Source organism: Rhipicephalus microplus, chromosome X, assembly GCF_043290135.1.
Source record: "Rhipicephalus microplus isolate Deutch F79 chromosome X, USDA_Rmic, whole genome shotgun sequence".
NCBI lineage: Eukaryota > Metazoa > Arthropoda > Arachnida > Ixodida > Ixodidae > Rhipicephalus > Rhipicephalus microplus.
Genome location: NC_134710.1, coordinates 353373328 through 353395688, shown reverse-complemented (window position 1 = coordinate 353395688; position 22361 = coordinate 353373328). Strand labels below are relative to the sequence as shown.

Here is a 22361-nt window from a genome sequence, read left to right as displayed (position 1 = left end):
CATTTGTATTTAAAACCTCCGGAACATTTTGCATACCCTGTTTCCCTATAACTTGAAAGAAGAGCGCAGAACGGGACTCCTTTTTTAATGTGAAGCATTCAATCGTAACCAAAGGCGTACTGTTATTATGCGTGTAGGTACGTGCAGACCCGTTCACGTGGGCCTAGAACACGCAAACAGCCAGCGTTGATCGCCGTAGCGACACCTTGTGATCATTGCGGGATCGGACGTGTTTTGCTCAGGAGCATTCGCGGCCTGCATTAACTTTATTGCATGCATAGAAAACTTCATTCAATGCCCTTAAGTGCACGACTTAACATGCAGCGAGCCACCCTCATGGTCAGAGAGTCATTTCAAGCCTGAGTGCCGTATCGTGGGCCCTTTCTACAGCCCATAGTCGAGCCCTGGCATTGGGGCGTTTGATAGCAGGCAGCCACTTCGTTGACTTGGTGTCGGCCTTGAAACGAGGGGCAACGCTTGTGGTGTAGGCTAGTTAATTCGTTGTAGTGCGTACAAGAGCCACTGAGATAAGTGTGGGGACAAGTTTTACGTAATAAAGCCGTAATGAAATATGAACCCGCCGCAATATTCTGAGTGTCAATTCCAGTGCTTTCTTTGTTGAACTTCTTGTGAGAAACGGAAAGGCTTGCCTGCGAAGATAAAATACTGTGTAATTTTGTTATGTAGGATCGGTTATGGATCTGTGTTTTCTATTGCAGCGGCCTGACGGGAGCCTTCGCACAGTAGCGGAAAGCGGGAATGTGTACGTTCGTGTGTGCCAGCTCATTCATGTTTGTGAGACTTCCGATGATGGATACCATGAGAGCGGATAACCACGTGAGTGTGTGGGTGGCAATGCTTTTGGCCTTAAAGATGCAACAGCCTTCTTTGCACATGGCGTCAACGCTGAAGAAGGGGGTGGCTACACTCTCAGTGAGGTGCCGGATAACGAACGGCATAGAGGCAGCTCACTCCTACGTGCTGACCATAATCCTGTTTGTAAGGAACCCAGCAATTAAAGATACCCGTGAAAGCAGTGCGGTGCGGAAGTAGTGCCTACAGCAGGCAAGAGCAGGTGCAAGAAGGAGAAAAAAAGGAGAAAGCCGCCGCCTCTGTCGCACCAGCCCCGGTACGTACCCGTAAAAGGCGCCCGCGTCCTGCGTCAGCGTATGAAGACACGTTCAGCGATGAGCGCGAGCTTAGAAAAAAAAGGGGGAAAGAAATGCCGCCCCTCCCCAAGCCACCACCTTGCAAGCTCGGCTCACGGCACTGGCACCAGCTGACCACACACGCGTTCACCGTCGCCTGCCGTGGTATTTGTGCGTCGCGGTTTTGTGCGGCTATCTTGTGATGGTCGTTTCCGAATGGCTCGGTGGTGTCAACCATGTTTGCGTATTTTGTGCTGGCAGCTTTACAGAATTCTAGAATTAACATGAACAGAACTTGGCGCTGCGTATCTGCAAGCGCATTCTTTTTGTGATGGCCTCCAGCCTCGAGCGTTCTGCACTGTAATGCGTGCGTGCAATACGCACGCTGCGTGCTTGGTACGATCAGATTGATTGATTGATTTATGGGGTTCAACGTCCCAAAACCACCATATGATTATGAGAGACGCCGTAGTGGAGGGCTCCGGAAATTGTGACCACCTGGGGTTCTTTAACGTGCACCCAAATCTGAGCACACGAGCCTACAACATTTCCGCCTCCATCGGAAATTGGTGCGATGAGAAAACCAAACGATAAGTAATGCTTTTGTGTTATGTTTGCTCGTCCGCATCACCACTCGGGTGCTTGCGGGTGTCGTTCTGCGCTTATCGTCGCAGGGAATGTGAAATTAAAAGCAAGAAAAGGAACGGCAATAAAGGCACATATATAGAAACGTTGTGAGGTACCTGATGTGCGTGTGAAAATGGCTGTGAGGGCATTATTTACATACTTCACACAGCTAGTTAACTGACGCGGGAGCTCGCTGCGTGGAATATGTTTTCTGTGGTGTGATTGCTTGCGATAAAGCACGCAGGCAGTTACTTGCTTTCAGGAAATCAATACTCAAGCGAAATGCCTCGTTTATTGCGCGGTCATGTGGTCATATGTGCGGGAATTCGAAGTTTCTCTTCGTTTTTCCTGGTCTAATACCTGACTTGTTTGTATTTATCGTAAGTGTGGTCTTGTGCTAGATAATAATGTCTAACGTAAGGGCGCCCTCGCCCCACAGCGGTGTTCTAGTGGCTAAGGTACTCGGCTGCTGACCCGCAGGTCGCGGGATCTAATCCCGGCTGCGGCGGCTGCATTTTCAATGGAGGCGGAAATGTTGTAGGCCCGTGTGCTCAGATCTGGGCGCACATTAAAGAACCCCAGGTGGTCAAAATTTCCGGAGTCCTCCACTACAGCGTCAATTATATTCATATGGTTGTTTTGAGACGTTACACCACACATCAATCAAGCGCGCCCCCGTTTTCCAGATTTGAGAGAGGACAGAAGTGAAATACCCTGGACATGCTTGTTCCATAGCCGCACAGCTGTGCACATGTGACCAACTAAACTTTTATTGAATAAACACTATAAAATGTCATTATCTACACATATTTTTACTGAGCACGAAAACATCTCATGACAACCCTTTTTGTTGGAAGAGTGTCGTCATGAGCTAGTTTTTTACATTGTGAAAACATGTGTATATATATTTGTATTTTAAAGCAGCTATTTCGATAAAATTAACATTTGAAATTCAGTGCTCGTTTTGTCTTCACTCGTAGTTTTTGAACTTGGTAGTGCCAAGCAAGTAAACGGGCTTAACAGGGCAAACAGTTGATAGGATGGGCTACTAGCATCTTTTTCCATGCTTACCGCTGTTAGGTATTTTTTTCGTTCAAGTAGACCTAAAGAGCTCTGTGATTGCACGTCCAGGGCTGGCTGGCAAAGGGATACTCAAGGTAATATCAATTGTAAATCAGCAATAAAATTATTCAGGGAATATACATTTCACAAACGGCCAAAGCAGGGTACAGACTAAAGCTTTAATAAACACGCACTTTTAGAATTCAGAATTCAGTGTAATGGGCAAAGTAGGGTGCAGTTGCCGAGGGAAAAGTGATTGGCATATTGTAATCCATGGACAAAGATGTATATAGCATTATATTGCACTTGTTACTGTAAGTGTTCTTTCACTATATAACGTGTACCTTAGGTCAGATTCTGTTGCGCCACAAACAAGGTATGTGACTGGTATGTGAGCCATTTATATAGTTATAAATTATTTGTTTCATCGATGTTGACACACAATACGTGTTGTTGTTTTGCATTTTTGTGACATAGAAAAGCTTTTGAGCTGCAACCTACATTTTAACGCCACTATAGTGAACAAGACGTGTACCAAGTAATTTAAGTCACTCACTACTTGTATGTTTAATACCTTCCTGTGAAGTCTGGTATTGTAAAATATCGTTTTTATCCTGTTATTGTAGAATACCGTGACATAAAATATTCAGACATTTTGTTTAATTTGAAATATTTGTGAAATACTTTCTTTTTTACTTGAGTTCTCGATATACTCGCTGGCGATGAAATAAACAGAACGGTATTGTTTGCATGCATAATGAATTTGACCTTCTGATATGTCACAACACCATTTGTACATAAATTTATGGCCAGGACTCTATAAATACTGCCTTGAAGGACACCCGTTTTCTTTTTATGTAGTTTATGGTTTAATATAAAGTCTTCAATTATGTGCATACATGTGCCGATTTTATGTAAACATAAATTACCTGTCGTGGGAGACTCGATGCCTCTGAAGCTTCGTTATTATAAAATTACGGTTCATAGAATCATGTCCTCGGATGACGTGTACAAATACACCGAATAATTGTCAATGTTGAACTTCTCCAAACGACGATGCGCTCATGGGGAAGGCCGCGGTGAAAAGCCCCAGAAATTTTGAGCAACTGGGCAACGCCTCTTTTATTTCAATGCTAGTGCAAACGAGTGCTAACCTTAGTTGAGGAAGTGGTCGTGATGCGACACTACATGGTGAGTAGCGCTGCTTGCGTCACATGTGCTTCTGAGCACATTCCTCCAGAGATGCGATAGCCATGTTTCCCACTACAATATCATAAGTCTTTGAGATTTGTTCTTTCGTACGCATTGTTTGTGGCACGAATCAATGACACCGCAAAATCACAGCACAGCGCATGCAGTCGTGTTTCAGTGGAACTTCCCCATGGATTACCCCCAGAGCACCACGAACGGCGACACGCTATCTCATAACAGCATACCTTTTACAAAGCCAGCGTGCAAGCCATTAACGTGAAAACGAGGAATGCGAGACCCACCCCACGGAACGGCAAACAAGTGAACAAAATATCAGTTCATATGATTTTACTCGTTCCGCAAAGCAGACGCGAAGGTTATGTGATGGCTTCAGGAGAGGGTTGTGAACGGTCGGATTGGACGCATCTGACTGGTATTGATAAAAAAATGAAGCATTTACCTGAATTTATTTAACGCGCACCTAAATATAAGCACATGGGCCTCAAGCAATCACAGCTTCATCGAAATTGCGGTCAGCGTTCAATCTCGCCACTTTCGCGTCAGCCGTCAAGCACCATAACCCTTGACTACCTGGAAGGTTTGATTGTATACTATGCGAATTTTGCCGTCCCAAAACCGCCATATGATTATGAGAGACGCCGTAGTGGAGGGCTCCGGCAATTATGACCACCTGGGGTTCTTTAACGTGCACCCAAATCTTAACACACGGGCCTACAACTTTTCCGCCACCATCGGAATTGCAGCCGCTGCAGCCGCGATTCGATCCCGCGACTTGCGGTTCTACCTAGAGCATGATATGTAGTACTGAAGCCTGAAGCTTTCTTTCTAAATTTTCCAGTTCATTGATGCGACCAGCCTTTGCTGGCACCGGAAATCCAGAGTTAAGATGCCGAAGCAGGAGGAAGTTGAACTGAGCTGAGGATTTTTTTACATTATGTACAAGCCGAGATCACTCTGGCCCAAAGCTCTACATTGAAAACGCTCTACACTGAAAAGCTCTCCATCTAAAAGGCTCTCTGAGCAGCCCGCGAGGGCTGATTTTAAATAGTCTAATTTCCCCAGATCCCTAAATCAGGAAATAGGTCCATACTGCACTATTCAATAACAGGTCCCACAGCGCTGACGAGGCTCATTATGCGAGCACCGCCAACAACATACAAACATACGAAACCTAAACTCGTGCATGGTCCCGGCAATGCTGGTGAATTTCGCTTCCAGCAACTAAGGTGTGATGAGTCACATCTCGCTGCTTGGGCCAACCATCCTTGTTGTTGAATGGCATCGGTGACCTATTAGCCAGAGATGCACAGCGCGGTAATCCTGTCCGATGTTCATCTTCGGTAGAACCTGGGTGTTTTGGCCATTGAATGGATGGATTGATTGATATGACTGTTTCCAATAGATCAGGCGGTGGCTAATGCCACGAAGCCGTAATACTTAGTGAACCAAACACTAGATTTATTTTCCCTTTAAATAGTGAGGTTGAGGACTCATATTTTGCAGTGAAGTGTTTAATTTTCACTCGTGCCTTGACTTTAGCCACCAATCAGATAACCTCCTTCTATTTAATTCTACCCGCTTAAAATCTATTTTGCCCTCCCTGTCCCTAAACTTCAGTGCTTTGAAAAACTCTGCGCCATCAACCTGAACTATAGGGTGAAGTCCTTTACAGAACATCAAGGGATCGGCAGTTTCTTTCTCCTCTCCACATGCACTGCATCCATGCCTACCCGTTCGTATTTGGCCTGATATGTCTTGGTTCGCAATACTCCCGTCCTGGCCTCAAACAGTACAGAACTGCCCCGAGTATTATCATAAATCATTTCCTTGCCAATTTCTTGCTTAAAAGTTTCATAGATCTCTGGTGCGGACTTTTTAATTAAGCCAATTCTGCACATATCGGTCTCAGCTTCCTTCACCTTCTTCTTTTTGGTTTGGCCCCCTGCTGTTTTCTAAGTATTTACCAGCCAATTTTCAGGTTCGCTTGCTCCATTTTGTATCAACATTCTTCATGTACAAGTAGCTGAATACCTTCCTAGCTCAACGCTCCTTCCCCATTTTTCTAGATCGCTTCTCAAAGTTGATCTAGCTGCTAGCTTCCCTACCCTCAAATGATGTCCATCCCATATCATCTTGTACTCCCTGATTTGGTGTATTCCCGTGAGCTCCTAAGGCAAGCCCACCTATTCCACGTTGCTTAATGTCTAATCTTGCTTGAACTTTTGATCTTATGCACACGACCGCATTGCAGCCTCCGCCGCTTTCCTGGGACACAAAGACGCCAACTGTCGCATTCCCGCGATGGCCCCAATGACAGCTGTGCTCTGTCAAGTTATTGCAACCACGCACAACCAAATACATGAAGACAGCAGGCCATCTTCGCCGTGCTTCTTATCTCCATAAAATGAGGTGGCCGCTTTTGTTCCGTGAAGGCAGCCGCGGCTAAAGGATGGCTTGCTTAACGCAACATTATTGTCTTTCCGGTCAAATACTACACAATGCGCAAGTTTTAAAGCCATACTGCACCTTGCTGAACTGCAAAGGTTTCCACAAACGGATGCTAAACAAAATAATCTATTTTCCAGACCCTGAAAACAATTCGCAGTTATAGTATTCGGCTTTAGTTCTTAATATTGAGCTGGTGGGCCTTCTTTGTAATGAAATTTCTTCATCAATATTCATTGTTATCCAAATTTGCCTGTCAAAACAAAGGTACTCTTGATATTTATTTCATATATAGGGCATCTCTTGCATATCAAATATCTCTGATGAGTGCTTTCCGCATGTTATGCGAATCATAGTTTTTTCAGCTTGAAAGTGTCTATATTTTTGAGCAGGCTTTTTTGACATACGTTGATGAAAACAAAATGCACCTGAGGTTGAAGGCAAAGGAGAGAGCGGCTTGCGGGTGCATATATGGTTATATTTACTCTAGTGGTACCCGCGGTTGGGCTAGTTTGCGTACGTCTGGAATCAATACCCTAATACGCATGAAAATCTACACTATACTGAAAGATGAAGAAACACTTAGGCAGGATTGCGCTCACTTAGAACTGTCTCTTCCTTGACTAATAATTTTAAATAATCCACTTTTTGCTAAATCATGCTGAACGTGCTTGGTTCTTCATAATCATGATCTGGCCCAATATCTAAACACCAAACTGTTGGCTCGTACAGGTTGACTGAATTCTCGCATACGCAACTTGTACCCCACTTCTTTAAAAAAATACCTTGAAAAACAAAAAGAGCACGTGCTATCTTGTTTTTTTTTTGTCAGACCATAATATCCGTAAAGCGCTGCGTGCCTCCACATATGACACGCGTGCCAACATGTGCCCCGTCCTTATTTTCTGCAGTAAGAGCGTGCTCCCACTTTTTACCATTGGTGGCTCCATGCCCCCTTTAGACAACACAGCTTTTTTCTGCAGGTTAGAGCTATTTCGTAGGTCAAAAAAAATTTAAAAATGACCCCGCTGAAACGCGTAGGGACAGCCTGAGGTGGCATCTATATCACATACCAAAACACCGTAGGGCATTGTTGAAGTACCCTGCATTATGTTGTGTCACTGCCAGTGAAGATAGTAAAGTCACTTATAACTGCTGAGGTTTTATGTGCACAAGCCACGACATGGCGAAGGAGCACTTCTTAGGGAACTCCAGACTAATTTATACCTGCAGAAGCTCGTCAACGTACGCACAGTTTTCAGCAATATGTGATCACTCCACTGCGCTTCAGTCGAAATGCCGCTGCTGTTGCATTAAAAGTTAACTGATTTAGCCTTAAACACTAGAAGATAGCGCACCGCTTCTGTATCTGTCTGAGCACATGAGGATCGAGATGAATTCTTGTCCCAGCATACACAAAACCAACTTCGAGGGGATCAATTTTAGTTAACAAAGGCGGTTCAGATTGTCTAAATATCCGAAGTAGGTATTGCAGTTATCTCAGCAGCTACGTAGAACAAAAAATTGTTGGGATCTTATGCTTTCAACACTGGTGGATGATGGCACAAAAAACGAATCGTCGTGGCCCGACAGGTAAATAGATGAGAACTGACACAGCAATGAAATTACACATGCTGAAGTAGGTTAGAGTTCACTTCTACGGTTCTTTTATATGACTGAAACCTAAATAGTGTGGTATAAACATTTGGTTCAACCGAAATTATACCGCTAAGCTGCATGACAAAAAAATCCCATGGCTTACCTTTGAGATTTCAGCCTTGCCATATTTTTTGACCAGAAAAAAAGTGATGCAGCCAGAGAAGAAGCACACGGCGTGGTAGAAGGGCAAGTAATAGGAAAACCGGAGTGTGTCATGTAAAGCGCTGCGGTAAAAAGAAGAACACGCCATACATTGTTTTTAAATAATAATAATAATATTAATAATAAAAATAACGGTTGGTCTTTAATGTCGCAAAACTACCCTAGGATAATGAGAGACGCCGTTGGGGAGCGCCCCGGAAATCTTGGCCCCCTGGGGTTTTTTAGCATGCACGTAAGTGTAACCATACGGGCCTCAAGCATTCACGCCTCCATCGGGGAATATGCTGCCGTGGTCGGGATTTGATCCCGCGACCTGTGGGTTCGCAATTGAATGCCTTAGCCACTGTCGCGTATTTCAAATATAAGCAATATATTTGTAAGTTTATGAGGAAGAATTACATTGGTAATCTTAGAAAGGAAGGCTAACAAATTTAGAATATCACGGAGATGTATCTTCGTTCTGCAGCATACAAAAACAGCATTAGCTAGTTTAGCTGATACCTGCTGATGCGTTTCACTCTGTCTTATACAGTATTGCTCCTCGGTACTGTTCTGGAGGACGCTTGATACGTGTTAATTATTTTCTCACCAACAGGCACATAGTCTAAAATATTGCAGTAACTTGCGCGACTAAGGATGAACGGGTATGCAATAATTAGATGGTTTTTATGAATATTTTATGCTAACAGCGATAGAATTGTGTTTTGTATAACTGCGTTCATTGTTGTCGCTCATGATTCTTACCACAAGACGTTTTAGGTTCCCCGCTTCAGAATAGGTAATAAAGGTTATTGCAACAAAACAAATTCTGCCACTTTTACGGCGCACGTGAAAACCATCGGACAGTGAAGCTGCAAGTTCGCGTGAGTAGTTGATGGCGGGCAGCAGTGCTAGGTTGTATAAAGTATACATGTACCTTAGATAGTATCTTAGATACTTTCTAGGCATTTTTTGTCTGTATCACGATATGTCTCGCAAAATGAGAATGTTTTTGTGTATTTTTGAGCCCCGCCGTGGTGGTCTAGAGACTAAGATACTTGGCTGCTGACCCACAAGTCGAGGTATCGACTCCCAGCTGCAGCGGCTGCATTACCGATAGAAGCGGAAATGTTCTGGGCCCGTGTGCTCAGATTTGGGTGAACGTTAAAGAACTCCAGGTGGTCGAAATTTCCGGAGCCCTCTACTATGGCATCTCTCATAATCCTATTGTGGTTTTAGAACGTTAAACCCCACAAATCAATCAATCAATATCTGTACCTTTGATACATTCAATAACGTACTGTGTATATAGATACAATACTGCGGCGGAGGTACCCCACGAAGAACAATAAACGTCGACTTGAGTTCCGATTATCAAGGTGAAATCACTGCCGCTAAGCCACCTAAATAAAACTAACACCAGTGAAGATTTTGTATACCTCCCACAGAGCCCTTAAACAGAGTATGGTAGAACAGTGCCAGCAACATGCTTCGAAAAGCGAACCCTGAAAAGGGCCAATCCGCATGGGGCGCTGCTGCCGGTAGTCCGCAACCTGTGGTTAATTTAAGAGTTGCGTGTGGCTCCGCCGAAAGTCGTGCAGGAATAGAATGCCCGTTCTCCCCTGAAAACGACATATGTTGGAATCGTAGCTGTGGATGTTGAGTTTTTACTTATGATTGTAACGTCATATAGCTGCGCTGTTTTCAACCTTTTCTAAACATACCTTCAGGAGGTACACAAAAATTAATAAAGAATTAATAAAGAATTAATAAAGAAAAATTAATAACAAAACGCTGCCATGCCACTGCAGTGGCTCGGCGGAACATCCAATGCACATCGCTTGTAACATATTGTTACGTAAAAATGACACGAGGCGTGGCTATTACATGCTATATTTACACAAATGCGCATAGTATCGACTAAGATGGAAGACAGCACACACAGCATACCGACCATACAGTTTCCTAAAATTAACTAGAGGAGACTCTGTAGCTGCGATCTTTCAGTGACCAAGAGAATGACGCACATTTGCCTAGTCTTGGTACTTGCGGGCAGCGAATCGTACTTGCGGCTTCGTTTATTTCTGTGTTTTGGTTTTGTTTTGAAAGAAAGCTTCAACACTTTTGAACTTCGTGACCCGATTTGGAAAGGTAAGTCTAAAAGAATAAGGTGGTGAAGCACAATCGCTGAACATTTGCAGAATTTTGCTTCATGAGAAAACAGCTCCAAGCCAAACGAACAGACACGGAGCCAAAATCAGGCCAGAAGTACGAAGATTAGACAAATGTGTGTACTACCCATCATTCCCATGCTCGCTCAAGCGCCGTGCGTTGCAGCTCCCATAGACACTAGCGTTAGAGTTCCCTCTAGTGTATACTAGGAAACTCTATGCTACACACAGACAGATGAACTTTATTTGCGTTCTGGGAATAAGGTTCCTAAGAAACCACCAAGGGCTGCACCCGCGACGGGGTCAGGGATCAAAGGTTCTCGATCGCTTCACAGGCTCCCTGGACCACTCGGAGTTGTTTCGCAAGTTGTGGACTTGCGATACAATCTAAAGAGTCTGTCTCGTTTATGTGATGCCTCTTGTTGAAACGCGCATGCGGGGGCTCCACCACATCAAATGAAGGAAGGTGGCGGGCTCGTCGCATGCCGAGCAGCTAGGATAAATGTCCGTATACAGCGCCACAGAGGCCGGTGACGGAAAAGAGCTAGTTTGGAGGAGTCGGAGAGCTATCCGCTGTCTCCTTGTTCTCTCTGGCCAAATCTGGAAAGAATTTCCTACCTAATCGGTAGTGCGAAGAAAACTCATGAAAGGTGGTCAACGGCTCCCCGTCGTTGCCATCACCACTCTCCTTCCCTCAGTATGAGGGAGGCTCGGTAGCCCGGGGCGGAGAATGAGTCCTCGCGACCTAGCGTGAGCCATTTCGTTTGGCTTGGTGATGTCGGAGACGGAGGCACCCATCCACTCTAAGGGTGTTAAAATGGTGTGTGGTTTATCCTTTTGTGGACTAATGGAACTGCCACAACCATTATTCTCTTTAAGAACTAACGCCACTGGGTCTAACAGTTAGCCCTCACAGACGACCTCAAGGAACTAACGTTTAGTCCTCACATATAAACCTTAGTGAGTAACCGTTAGTCCCACAATTCACCTCAAAGGACTAACAATTAATCATCACATTTGGACCTTATAGAGCAACTTTCAATCTCCACATTTACACCTTACCGGGCAACCGTTAGTCCTCACAGTTGCACCTTGCCGGACAAACAGTTGATCTACTCAAATACTCCAAGCGGATGGACTTTTTGTCCCCAGTTCAAACATTGTTTTTGTTTATTTTCCGCCAGACATATGCTTTTTTCACCTGTTTTTCTGTGCAGTTAGCAACATATTGCACGAAAAAAGAACACACGAAAAAATAGTTAGCCACTTATGTGTAACTGCGTTCGCAGTCACGGCAACAATGATAGACAAAAGTGAGACACCAAAATCTTTTATTTTTCCACATACACATGAAGTTTTTTCCATTCTTTTAATTGAATTCATGGTGAAGTGTACAACTCCAGTCTGGTTGTCAAATCTTGCTCACTCCTTGCGGAGCTCCTCCGACGGAAGCGATAGATGACATGCATTGCAGACGCCAGCGCACGCAGCCTTCTGCCTGTTGTGTTGCCACGGCTGCACGTACAATAATATAATAGAAATAGTTAGACACACGTGACAGAATATTAAGATGCACGCATATGACAAGTACGTGCACGTTAATATAAAAACAAGCGTTAAAATTTGACACACAAATAACTTTACCTTCACATCTCCACAGTTCAACTGAAGCTGCTCTGACGAAAGGGGTGGATGACAGGCATCGCAGACGCCAGCGACACAGTCTTCAGCACGGTGTGTGCCCATGGCTGGACAATAAGTATGTGTAAATAGTGAGTCACACGTGACAGAGGGTGAATACAAATGCATATGAGAAATACGTGCAAGGTGAAATGAAAACATTCGCGAGATATGACATGCTAATAATTTCACCATGATGTCACACATCGTCAAAGACTCATTTCAATCCCCGTAGCGCAACAGCTTAGGAGCGGCGGCCGCAGCCGCAACTCCGAAAACCACCGTGCCGCTAAAAAGTCGGCGAGTCCTAAGAGAGCGACGTCGTTCAGTTCGAGCAAGCGAATTCGAGATCAAGCACGACGCTGCACGCGGAGTGTCGGCCGCCAGCGAACTTCGAACAGGAGAGGGAGCGTACGCTTGGCCCCCGCCACGAACAACACCGAGCTGGTTTGGAGCTAGTGCCGAAGAAATCGACGGTAAGGTGGCCTTTTTTCCACAAACTCGAGCGAGTGCAGCGCGCAAACGCGAGTCCGCCGCCGCGGCCAATGGATGGCGCCGAGCTGCTTGCGACTGGCTGACAGGAAAGTCAACTGTAAGGATGACCAATTTTCAGTGAGTTCCGACGCTAGCGAAAGCCCCGCGAACCCGTGCTGGTGCACTTAGAGCGCGCGACATACTACAACCAAGCTCTTTACGAGAATCGCAACGTGTTTTCGACGACTCCCAACACAGCGACGAGGTCTTAGCCCAGTATTGTCAGCCCGGAGCTCATCGCGGTGGCGAAGACAGGCGAGCACTCGACGAGCGAGCGTACGGGAGGCCAACGGCAATGGGGGCCGATTTCCAGGTGATCGCAAAGCACAGGCGAACTGCAGACGCCGAAGCTGACCATCGCGATGCATTTCGTGCGTGCGATATAGTACACGACCGAGCCCGTTCACGACAACCGCGATCCGTATCGCACACGCGACAAGTAGAGTAGAATAAAGAATGATAACCTACTTGCCTTAGAATCCAGCGCTGTTTTCTGCCCTGAGTCGGACTGAAGTATATATCCGATAGGCCTGTTGTCTTCTTGGCCGCCATATTGGCCGCCATATTGGCCTTCCCAACTGTTGCTGTCGTGTGTTCGTCGTGACTATCTTGAAGCCAGAGATATACAGTGCGGCGTGGTGACATGTCGAGAGTTGCTCCAGATTTCATGGGTGCAGCGAAACGCAAAAGCAGCAGCCCACACTCATCCAAGCGTACACACAAGCACCACGTCGTAATTCTTAGATCGTCGAATCCAGGCGGCCATGGTCAAGCACTCCGAGTGCGACGCAACACCAACCGTCGCCGGCAAAAATACGGGGAAAGACTGAGCCAGCAGACGAGGAGAAGGGAAGAGAAGGAGGGCTGGTACCTTGACAACGCTTTTCGCACTCCCTGCAATGCCCGGGCGGTTCATCCCTTGGTTTCGCGCGGCACGCTTCCCTCTGATTGCTCCCTCAATGCTCGATCTGTTATTCGCGCGCGCCTATTGGGCTCCGTTACTTATTTTCGGGAAATTTTGCCTTAGAGTGTTTGGACGGAAAACCACGTCAACTCATGAGGAAATACTGTGCCGTTCATGAAAATTCTGTAAGGAGCCAAAGAGATTTGGTTGGTGTCAAAGAACTTGACAGCCGTCATGAAATCAGAAAAAACAGTGGACGGATTTCTAGTCATCAGCGCTAGAGAGATAGCGACCTGTTCAGCTACGTACTTGGTCCTCACCGAGGCAGCACTAACGGTGCGGCCACTCATGTCTACCACTGCGGCCACAAAGCAATTCGGTTCCGACCAAAATGAGTCCACGAAGAGCGTGTTTTCACTTCTCCTATTTAAATTACATCGGAGGGCTTAAGCCCTCGCTCTTCTTCTACCATGATTATGTACTGGATGCAGGTTTCGTGGTAGTGGATGAACCATTATTGTCGACCTTACAGTGTCTGGAAAAGGAACTGCTCTCTCTTTAGCCAGAGGAGAGGTGATACCTAGTGTGGATAGACTCGCTATTTTGGCTCTAATGCACGGAAGTCTGGAAATCTGGGCAGTGCGGTGCGCTTCAATTCATTCGTCAAGCTTGTTATGAACACCCAACGCCTTGAGTTTCATGGTACTCGTTGGAGAAGGGAGGCCCAAAATCTTTTTGACAGTTTGTTGAATCAATACTTCTAGTTTGGCCTTTTCGGCAGTAGTTTAAGCGTGCATAGAGGCAACGTAATCGATATGACTTAAAAGAAAGGCATGGAATAGCCGCAGGAGGTTGTCCTCGTTCCGATGGAGGCGGAATTGTTGTGAGCCCGTGTGCTCAGATTTACGTGCACGTTAAAGAACCCCAGGTTGTCAAAATTTCAGAAGCCTTCCACTACGGCGTCTCTCATAATCATTGGGTGGTTTTCGGACGGTAAACCTCACATATCAATCAATCAAAGCAATTTGCAGGTTCGATTGCTTGCGCAACGCTTACTACTAGCATTTTGGTGAACATTGAGGTTACGCAAGCCATTGGCTTCGTTATCGCTTTCAAAGAATTGCCCAGGTGGGGGCGTAAATTGTCGCCGAACAAACTTTTGGTAGCGCCAGCTCCTATATGTGGCATGGCTGGGGTACCTGAGGACAAAAGGCATCGCATAGTCGAGTTTACACTAAAGAATACATTTACACTAAAGAGTACATGGTGAACAGTTCACAGAAGAATGTTAACAAGATTATCCAGGCTTTCTGGGATGGAACTATTGGAGACAAGGGTAGAGATTGACCACTAGTGAAGAAGATATGTATATGATTGCCTGCACAGCTGACAACCCACGAGCTTCAGGTAATGAAATGCGGCAGTGCTTTCAACTGACCGCTTAAAAAAACAACTGTGAGGCGACGGCTGGCTGAAGCGGGACTTAAGTGCAGGATATCAGTGCATAAACCGCTTTTGACGAAAGTGAGCAATTGAAAGCGTCTGTCTTTTGCCCAGCAACAAGAAGCGTGGTGAGCTGGCGCGTGGAGCAAAGTTTTTTTTTCAGTGACGGGTGCACCTTCGCTACAAAATGGGACCAGAGGGCTCTTGTCTGACATCCACATAGAACTCGAGAGATTTGAATACTCTCAAGTTCTATCCAGTTGCATGGTCTTGCTACATTCGTCATTGTAAAGAAAACTGCACATTAGAACATTTTTATTCAAAACTAAAGATACGTGCCTCACCCAAGTACCGTGATCAGAGTTATTTTAACACTTTTACAATATTTAGCATGGTCGAGAGAGCCATACGCAGTGATTGTAAAGCATGCCTACACGTGAAATAAGAAGGTACCTTCAGTCGAGACTCAAACGTTTTGCGTTTGTGCCAATAACCTTGTGTTTGGTGTTGCGTATTATTGTCCCTTGCGTTATAATAATAATGGCATCGAAAAACAAGAGTGCAGCACTACACAACCTTGAACAGTTTTTTTTGCCGTTCGTGTCTGTTACAGCAGGTTAAGGCCCGAGTTTGTTCAGCGAGTAGCAGCAAGAGGACAAATTGTGGTGAGCGTTTTAGGCTGTGTTACTTGAATGCGTCCTTGGACACACAGAAGAGGCATTCACAGTAGAAAAATAGAAAAATATTCAGGACACATTCAGCCTTCCACACATCACCAGTTACAAGACAACGCAGCGTGGCTATTTTTTAGCATGAGCGCTCACCCCATCACACTGCGAAAAAGATGAACCATCTGCTACAGCAGCGCGAAGTGACTGTTCCTGCTTTTACGATCCTAGACATGAACGCAATTGAAGACGTGTGGGCTAGAAATAAATCTTCACTGTATGGTCTAAGTGTCCACGAAAAATCTGCTGATCACCTCTGCGATAGTGTAAAAGGAGAATGAGATCGTCTTAAGTGCAATTCATCGTTCACGGAAGCTCCGTACAAGCCGCCGCCTGCAAGGATGAAGGCCGTACTCCATGCTGGAGGTGACATCGACCGATACTAAACGAAGCTTTTCCTTATTTTAATGTTTAGAGGCCATATATCTGGCCTGCTTCATCTTTGTAAAAAAATATAAGGAATAAATGATCACTTCTGTGTTTACTCTGGTGTATAGTTCAACGCACAGCATTTTTCATGTGGGCCCAAGTTGGTAAAGCGTAGTACTTTTCGTAAACGTGCGTGTTATCGCATATTCAAAATATGGCCCTTACACTCATGTTGCTTCAATAATAAAAACCTCATGCTATTTAGAAGGTAAAAACTTATATTTTCCGGTATATAGAGAGTCTTCGAAGACATTTCATTTGCAACTGTTTACCTAGCTCGCCACGGTGGTGTAAGGGTTATGGTCTCCACTACTTAAATGCAGGTTACAGTGTCAAATCGTGGTCCTTTCAGGCGCATTATCGAGGGAGGCGGCAATGCTCGAGATCCGTGTACTGAGATTTAGGTGCGTGTTAAGAACCTCTAGGAGGTTGCAGTTTATAGAGCCTTCAACAACTTCATCTATCATAATCATATCGCTTTTATGCCATGTATGACACTTTTATTTATTATTATTAGGCGTTTATTGATTTGCTTATAAATTAAATGCATCGATATTCATTGTTTATCGCCTTTAATCAAAATCGAGCGCTGTGGGCGTGCATGGCATCTTATTAGAAGGAGTTAGAAGCCACAGCAAGAAACAAGCTCCCTTTTTTGTACCTGCTGAATACCTTACAGGGCACCGGCAGACCGGTGGTGGCATGAATCGCGCCGCGTAAAAACGAAGGCGTTCGGCAAGCGCAGAGGCCGAGAGTAGCAGACGAAACCTGACAAGTGCCGCCTTTGCTCTTTTATGCGGGTGTGCGACCTTTGCAAATCCCGCCCCAAGGTCACGCCACGTGGACCGCCGGCCACGCATTTGCGTGTTCCCTCTAACAGTGGACGGTACTGTACATGCGAAGCGACGCGTCGTTCGGAGCTGATTTGAGACGGTTAATGAGTGGTCGCAGTGAAACATCACGACGCTGCTCATCACCAATATGAAGAAGCTCAGACATCGACATGAGGCTGGGGTAGGCTGTACAGCTGATCCATCGGTTTGATCAACAGGGTAGTGAGATTAGCATAACGCGTTAGGATGGAGACGTACAGACTTGTAAGCAACCGAGTTGAAATGGGAGCGGCTTTCACATCTCCGTATTGATCTGTGGCGCCATTATTCTGACCTGTTCAGTTGTTAGACGACACCGTTCCGTGGAAATTTTCCTGTTGGCGCGCTCTCTCACGGCTGACATGGCTTTGCCTTTTGGCCTAGGACAGCATCTATGACAGGCTGTCCTCAGTTTTTCAAAAAAGAGAAAGTAGGAACCGAGAGCTCTTTCCTTTCTGCTGCCTCGTTCCCCAGCTAGCGCGTGTTCTGGCCGATGTGCGTGACGTATTATCTCCTCTGGCTTTTAAAGACGATAGTCTTTCTTGGGGACCTTCGACGGAAAAATTTTGGTCTGTCTGTCTGTCTGTCTGTCTGTCTGTCCGCCTTTAACGATACCTCAAATGGCCGACCCCATCCGCAGCGACCACCAATATTTCCCAAAGATCAGCGTTCATACTTGTGCGATTGTCAATTAAAAAGCAAATAATGCACTTATCTGATGTACTACAACAACACGTTGGTAATTTGAATGTGTGCCTTTATACTAGAGAAGGCATACACAAATGATTATAAGGCTCGTAGCGTTTATCACGCTGCGCTAATACAGTGCAGCGGGATGCTTAAAAACGCGTTACCAACGCTCTGCTAAGGTGACACGGTGGTGGCACCTGTCCGTCGGTTTGCGTTCTACACCTTATCTCTTCCGAGAATGGCACGCATCTTGCACGCCTTCCTTCGTTTTCGAAGATAACCGCCAGATGGCGCTCGTGCGTAACGTGCTTCGATGGGCTCGTTCACCTCTGCTGCACCCTCGAGGCACTCTAACGCAGCAGCGCCTTCAGAATACCATTCACCGATTTTCTTGCGCATAACATCAAATAAACGTTTTGTTCTTTTTCTTAATAGGCACGACGAGATTTGCGGGGTAACATGCAGATCCGGGCATAGTTTTTTTTTTACTCTGAGAACCATCGTCAATTGGCAACACGGCGACCATGGCTACGACGGCAGGCTTTCTTGTCTAGAGCAATGCATGTGTCGCCAATTCTCGCTGCTCACCACATGGCACGCTAGCATATACGAGTTCTCAGTGTCTGCCAGTGGCAGCAACCTCTCCACATGAGCTCGCTACTGGCTGGCGCTCGCTTGCCGTGGGAGATGCTCTCTCATGTGCAACGACACAGTCACGTGCTCCCTTTGCAGGCTGCTTCTCCTTTGAGAGTTCGTTGGTTCGCCTTCGTGTAGCACCGCAGGCAGGCGTACTGGATCGGCCCTGGGGGGTTATATCTTGTAGGGCACACAGTGCCGTCATTATTGCACTGTGCTTGATTATTACTTTATAAACGCGTGGTTCTTGATTAGCCACTTCAAGTGCCGTTTCTGAGTCGTGTCGGAAAATTAACGAACCTTACCATAGCGCGTTTGTGCGCGCTGGTGATAGAGAGCGTTGCGTTTTTTCGCGGTAATGCTCGTGGGATAATCATCGTGAAAGCCTATTTTAACAACGTCAGGAACTGGTCGTGCGATTGATTACGCGTTCACCTGAAACAGCAGTGACAGTGGTGTACACTCGTCTTTTCACAAGCATCTACTGCTTTTTCCAGATCTTGACTCCGTTGGATGTCGAGCACTTCTGAACACTGCTAAACGGCTGCGAGCGGGAACTACCATTTTGTCGACGCCTGTGAGCGAGCACAACGATTGACTGCAAGCGACGACTGGTGTACCAGGCTTCAACTAGCCACCTTATATATCTGGAACCGCCCCCCTGAACCGGCATTTCGGCAGCAGTGACAGTGGTGTACGCTCGTCTTTTCATAAGCATCTACTGCTTTTTCCAGGTTGGTGCACAGGTTCTTGCATTGATCTATGATACGTTTCTGCAATATCTAGCCGCTGTCGCTGCTGCCCTGTGATTTATTTTTCTTTGTGTTTGCTGTGAGTCTCTGTACTTATCATGTCAAAAGAAATGGCCAAACTATTGCAAGATTTTAAAGAGGAAATGAGAACCGAGTGGAAAAGCGTGAAAGAGGCTTATGAACGAGGCATGCGCACAGACGAGCGCAAGACGCGTGCGGAATTCGAGGAAATTAAATCCAGCCTAATTCATGTTAGCAACAGTCTCGATAATATGCATCGCTGACTTGACTTTGTTCTGAATGAGAACAAACAAATCAAGAAGGAAAATGACGCTCTCAAACTCAGAATCATCACTCTAGAAAAGAGTCTTGCTACCTGTGAAACGAACATGCTAAAATCAGAACAATACTCGCGAAATCGAAACATTGAAATCAATGGAATTGTAAAGGCAGCCGATGGGAACATTGCACAGCTTTTGATAAAAGCTGGACAGGCTATCGGAGAAACCATATCAGCCTGTGACGTCGATGTGTATCACCGGGTGCCGAGTAAAGATAAAGAAAAACACAACATCATTGTTCAGTTCCAACGCCGTGAAAAGCGTGACAGGGTTCTCAATGTGGCTCGAAAAAAGAAGATAACGAACGCTACCATCGGCTTGCAAAGTGACGCCCCTATCTATATCAATGAGCACTTCTGTCCGGAAATAAAGAAACTACTGGGCATGGTGATTTCACGAAAGCGTGAACATGGTTGGAAGTTTGGACAAGAAACGGAAATATTTTTGCCCGTCGCACAGAGACGTCACCTAACGTTGCAATCTGTCGAGAAAGACATCTTGAAAAAATTAGCGCCACTTAATTAGTGAAGCTTTTGAAGTATTGGTTAATGAATCTTTTAACCATGTTGTCAGCTAGTTATATCCTCGCTGAGGACATTCAGCGCATTTTGAAATCTAGAAAAAACGCCCGTAGTCTGTTCAAAGTGATGCATTTGAACGCCTGATCACTGCAACCAAAAAGGATGATGTCACTTCGCTGTTGGAATCGTGTGGCACAAACTTTGACTTTTTAATGTTCACAGAAACGTGGTATACTGATGAGTCAGAACATTTCATGCTACCAGAGTACAATCACTTCTTTTTATATCGCATGGAGAGTAGAGGGGAGGCGTTGCCATTCTAACAACACTTGAGTCTTGTGAAGTAATCGAAGAATATAGTCTTATCCCAAAAAACTACAAATCACTGTGTCTAAAGATGGGCACAAATGTATTTGCTGCTGTCTATTGCCCTCCTAGTGGTTCTAAAGCTGATTTCCTAACATTTATTGATCGTCTTTTGTCACATGCAAGTGTCATGGAATATATCCTTACTGCAGGTGGCGATTTCTACATAGATGTCTCAAAGAACTCAGCCACAAGTACTAAATTTTTATCCGTGCTTGAGTGCAACTCTTTTAAAAATGCCATTACTATGCCTACGCGTATTACTGAATCTACAGTGTCATTGCTAGACATGTTTATTACATTCTACTTCAGAAGAAAAAATTTCAGGTGTGATCAGTTCTGACATAAGTGATCACTTGCCTATATTCATTTTCTTAAAATTGCATACAAATTTGGCTTATGTAAAACCGGAAAAATTCATGTACCATTCAATAACACCAAATACATTGGAGCACTTTAGGTGCCGCATCATGCAGACACATTGGGATGATATAATGGCAGATGAAGATGCAAACAACGCATATAACAACTTTATTGCAATATTCAAGGAACTTTACTTCGAATCATTTCCTCTTAAGGCATATCACAGGTCGAGCAAATTGCGGAAGCCCTGGATAACAAACTACCTTAAGCGTCAGATAAACCATAAAAATAAACTTTACCAGCAGTTCGTCAAAACACGTAATGCGGACCTATGGGTTCAATACAAGGCTCTTAAAAATCTATTGAATAAAGAAAAAGAAAGGGCGAAAAGTGATTACTACAGTCGTATTTTTGATCTGGAACGTCCAGAGCAACGTAAATCCATGTGACAAAATGTAAATGAAGTATTGAACAGAGGAGCCCCTCCCACAAAAATCGATAATCTTGAAATAGATGGAAGGATACTGAATGGCATCGACCTTGCTGAAACATATAATGACTTCTTTGTGAAAATAGGAAATTCCAGCCAGGGCGTGCAAACAACTGACATTACTCACTTATCAAACACACTTTTTCTTGAACCGACTTCCACATCTGAAGTAATTACGCTTTTCGGTAAAATAAAAAATAGTCGGAGCTGTGATCCTGACAGCATACAAATGCGACCAATAAAGTATGTATTGGACCTCATAGCGGAAGTGCTAGCACATATGTACAACTTAGTGTTATCAACAAGTATTTTCCCAACCAACATGCAACTAGCGAAAGTTACTGCAATATTTAAGTCCGGAGGTAAAAACAACTTAAGCAATTATCGCCCAATATCTATACTACCAATTTTCTTAAAATGTCTGTACAAAATAATAAATGATGGAATGGACAGTTTCTCGAGGAATCACAATTAATTAACCGAATGCCCATATGATTTCAGAAGAAAACTTTCAACAGAAAGTGCCTTATTAGCACAAAAAGAAATCATACTTTTCAATATCGAAAAGAGACTTCTGACACTTGCATTGTACTTGGACTTTAGTAAAGCCTTTGATTGTGTGTCTCATGAACTGCTACTACATAAATTAGAATGCGATTGATTTAGGGGAATACCACTCAAACTTATGCAGTCATATCTGAGTGCGCTGTCTCAGTATGTTGAAATAAATGGCTTCAAATCGCGCACACAACCAATTAAAACCGGAGTACCGCAAGGTAGTATCCTGGGGCCTGTATGGTGTTTATACTACATAAATGATGTATTCAGAATTTGTGAAAATTGTAACTTCATAATATATGCTGATGACTGCACATTATTTTTTACAGGAAAAGATTTCAGTACTCTCGAGGCTTTAGCGGCCAACACATGTTATAAGCTTCGTTAATGGTCTACCAAGAACAATTTAATGTTAAATGAATCAAAAACAAAATGTGTCCTTTTCCGAGCTCCGGGCATATCCCAGCATGTACCAAATTATGTTACCCTAGGCCCCTACAAAATTGCAGTGACCAAATCTATTAAGACGCTTGGAGTAGTTTTTAATGAACATATGTCCTGGAATGAGCATGCAGACCACATTAGTTTA

At 44.8% G+C, this 22361-nt stretch overlaps 1 protein-coding gene across 1 annotated transcript in view; it reads right to left on the bottom strand.

Annotated features, from left to right (window-relative positions):
* Window positions 1-930: 930 nt before the first annotated feature.
* LOC119161145 (nose resistant to fluoxetine protein 6-like) overlaps window positions 931-22361 on the bottom strand; it is a 195389-nt gene continuing 173958 nt past the window's right edge. The window contains exons 12-13 of the mRNA XM_075876715.1: window positions 8257-8377; window positions 931-993 (exon numbers count right to left, since the gene is read on the bottom strand). Coding sequence (XP_075732830.1) covers window positions 931-993; window positions 8257-8377 — 184 coding nt within the window. The remainder of the gene's footprint in view (window positions 994-8256; window positions 8378-22361) is intronic.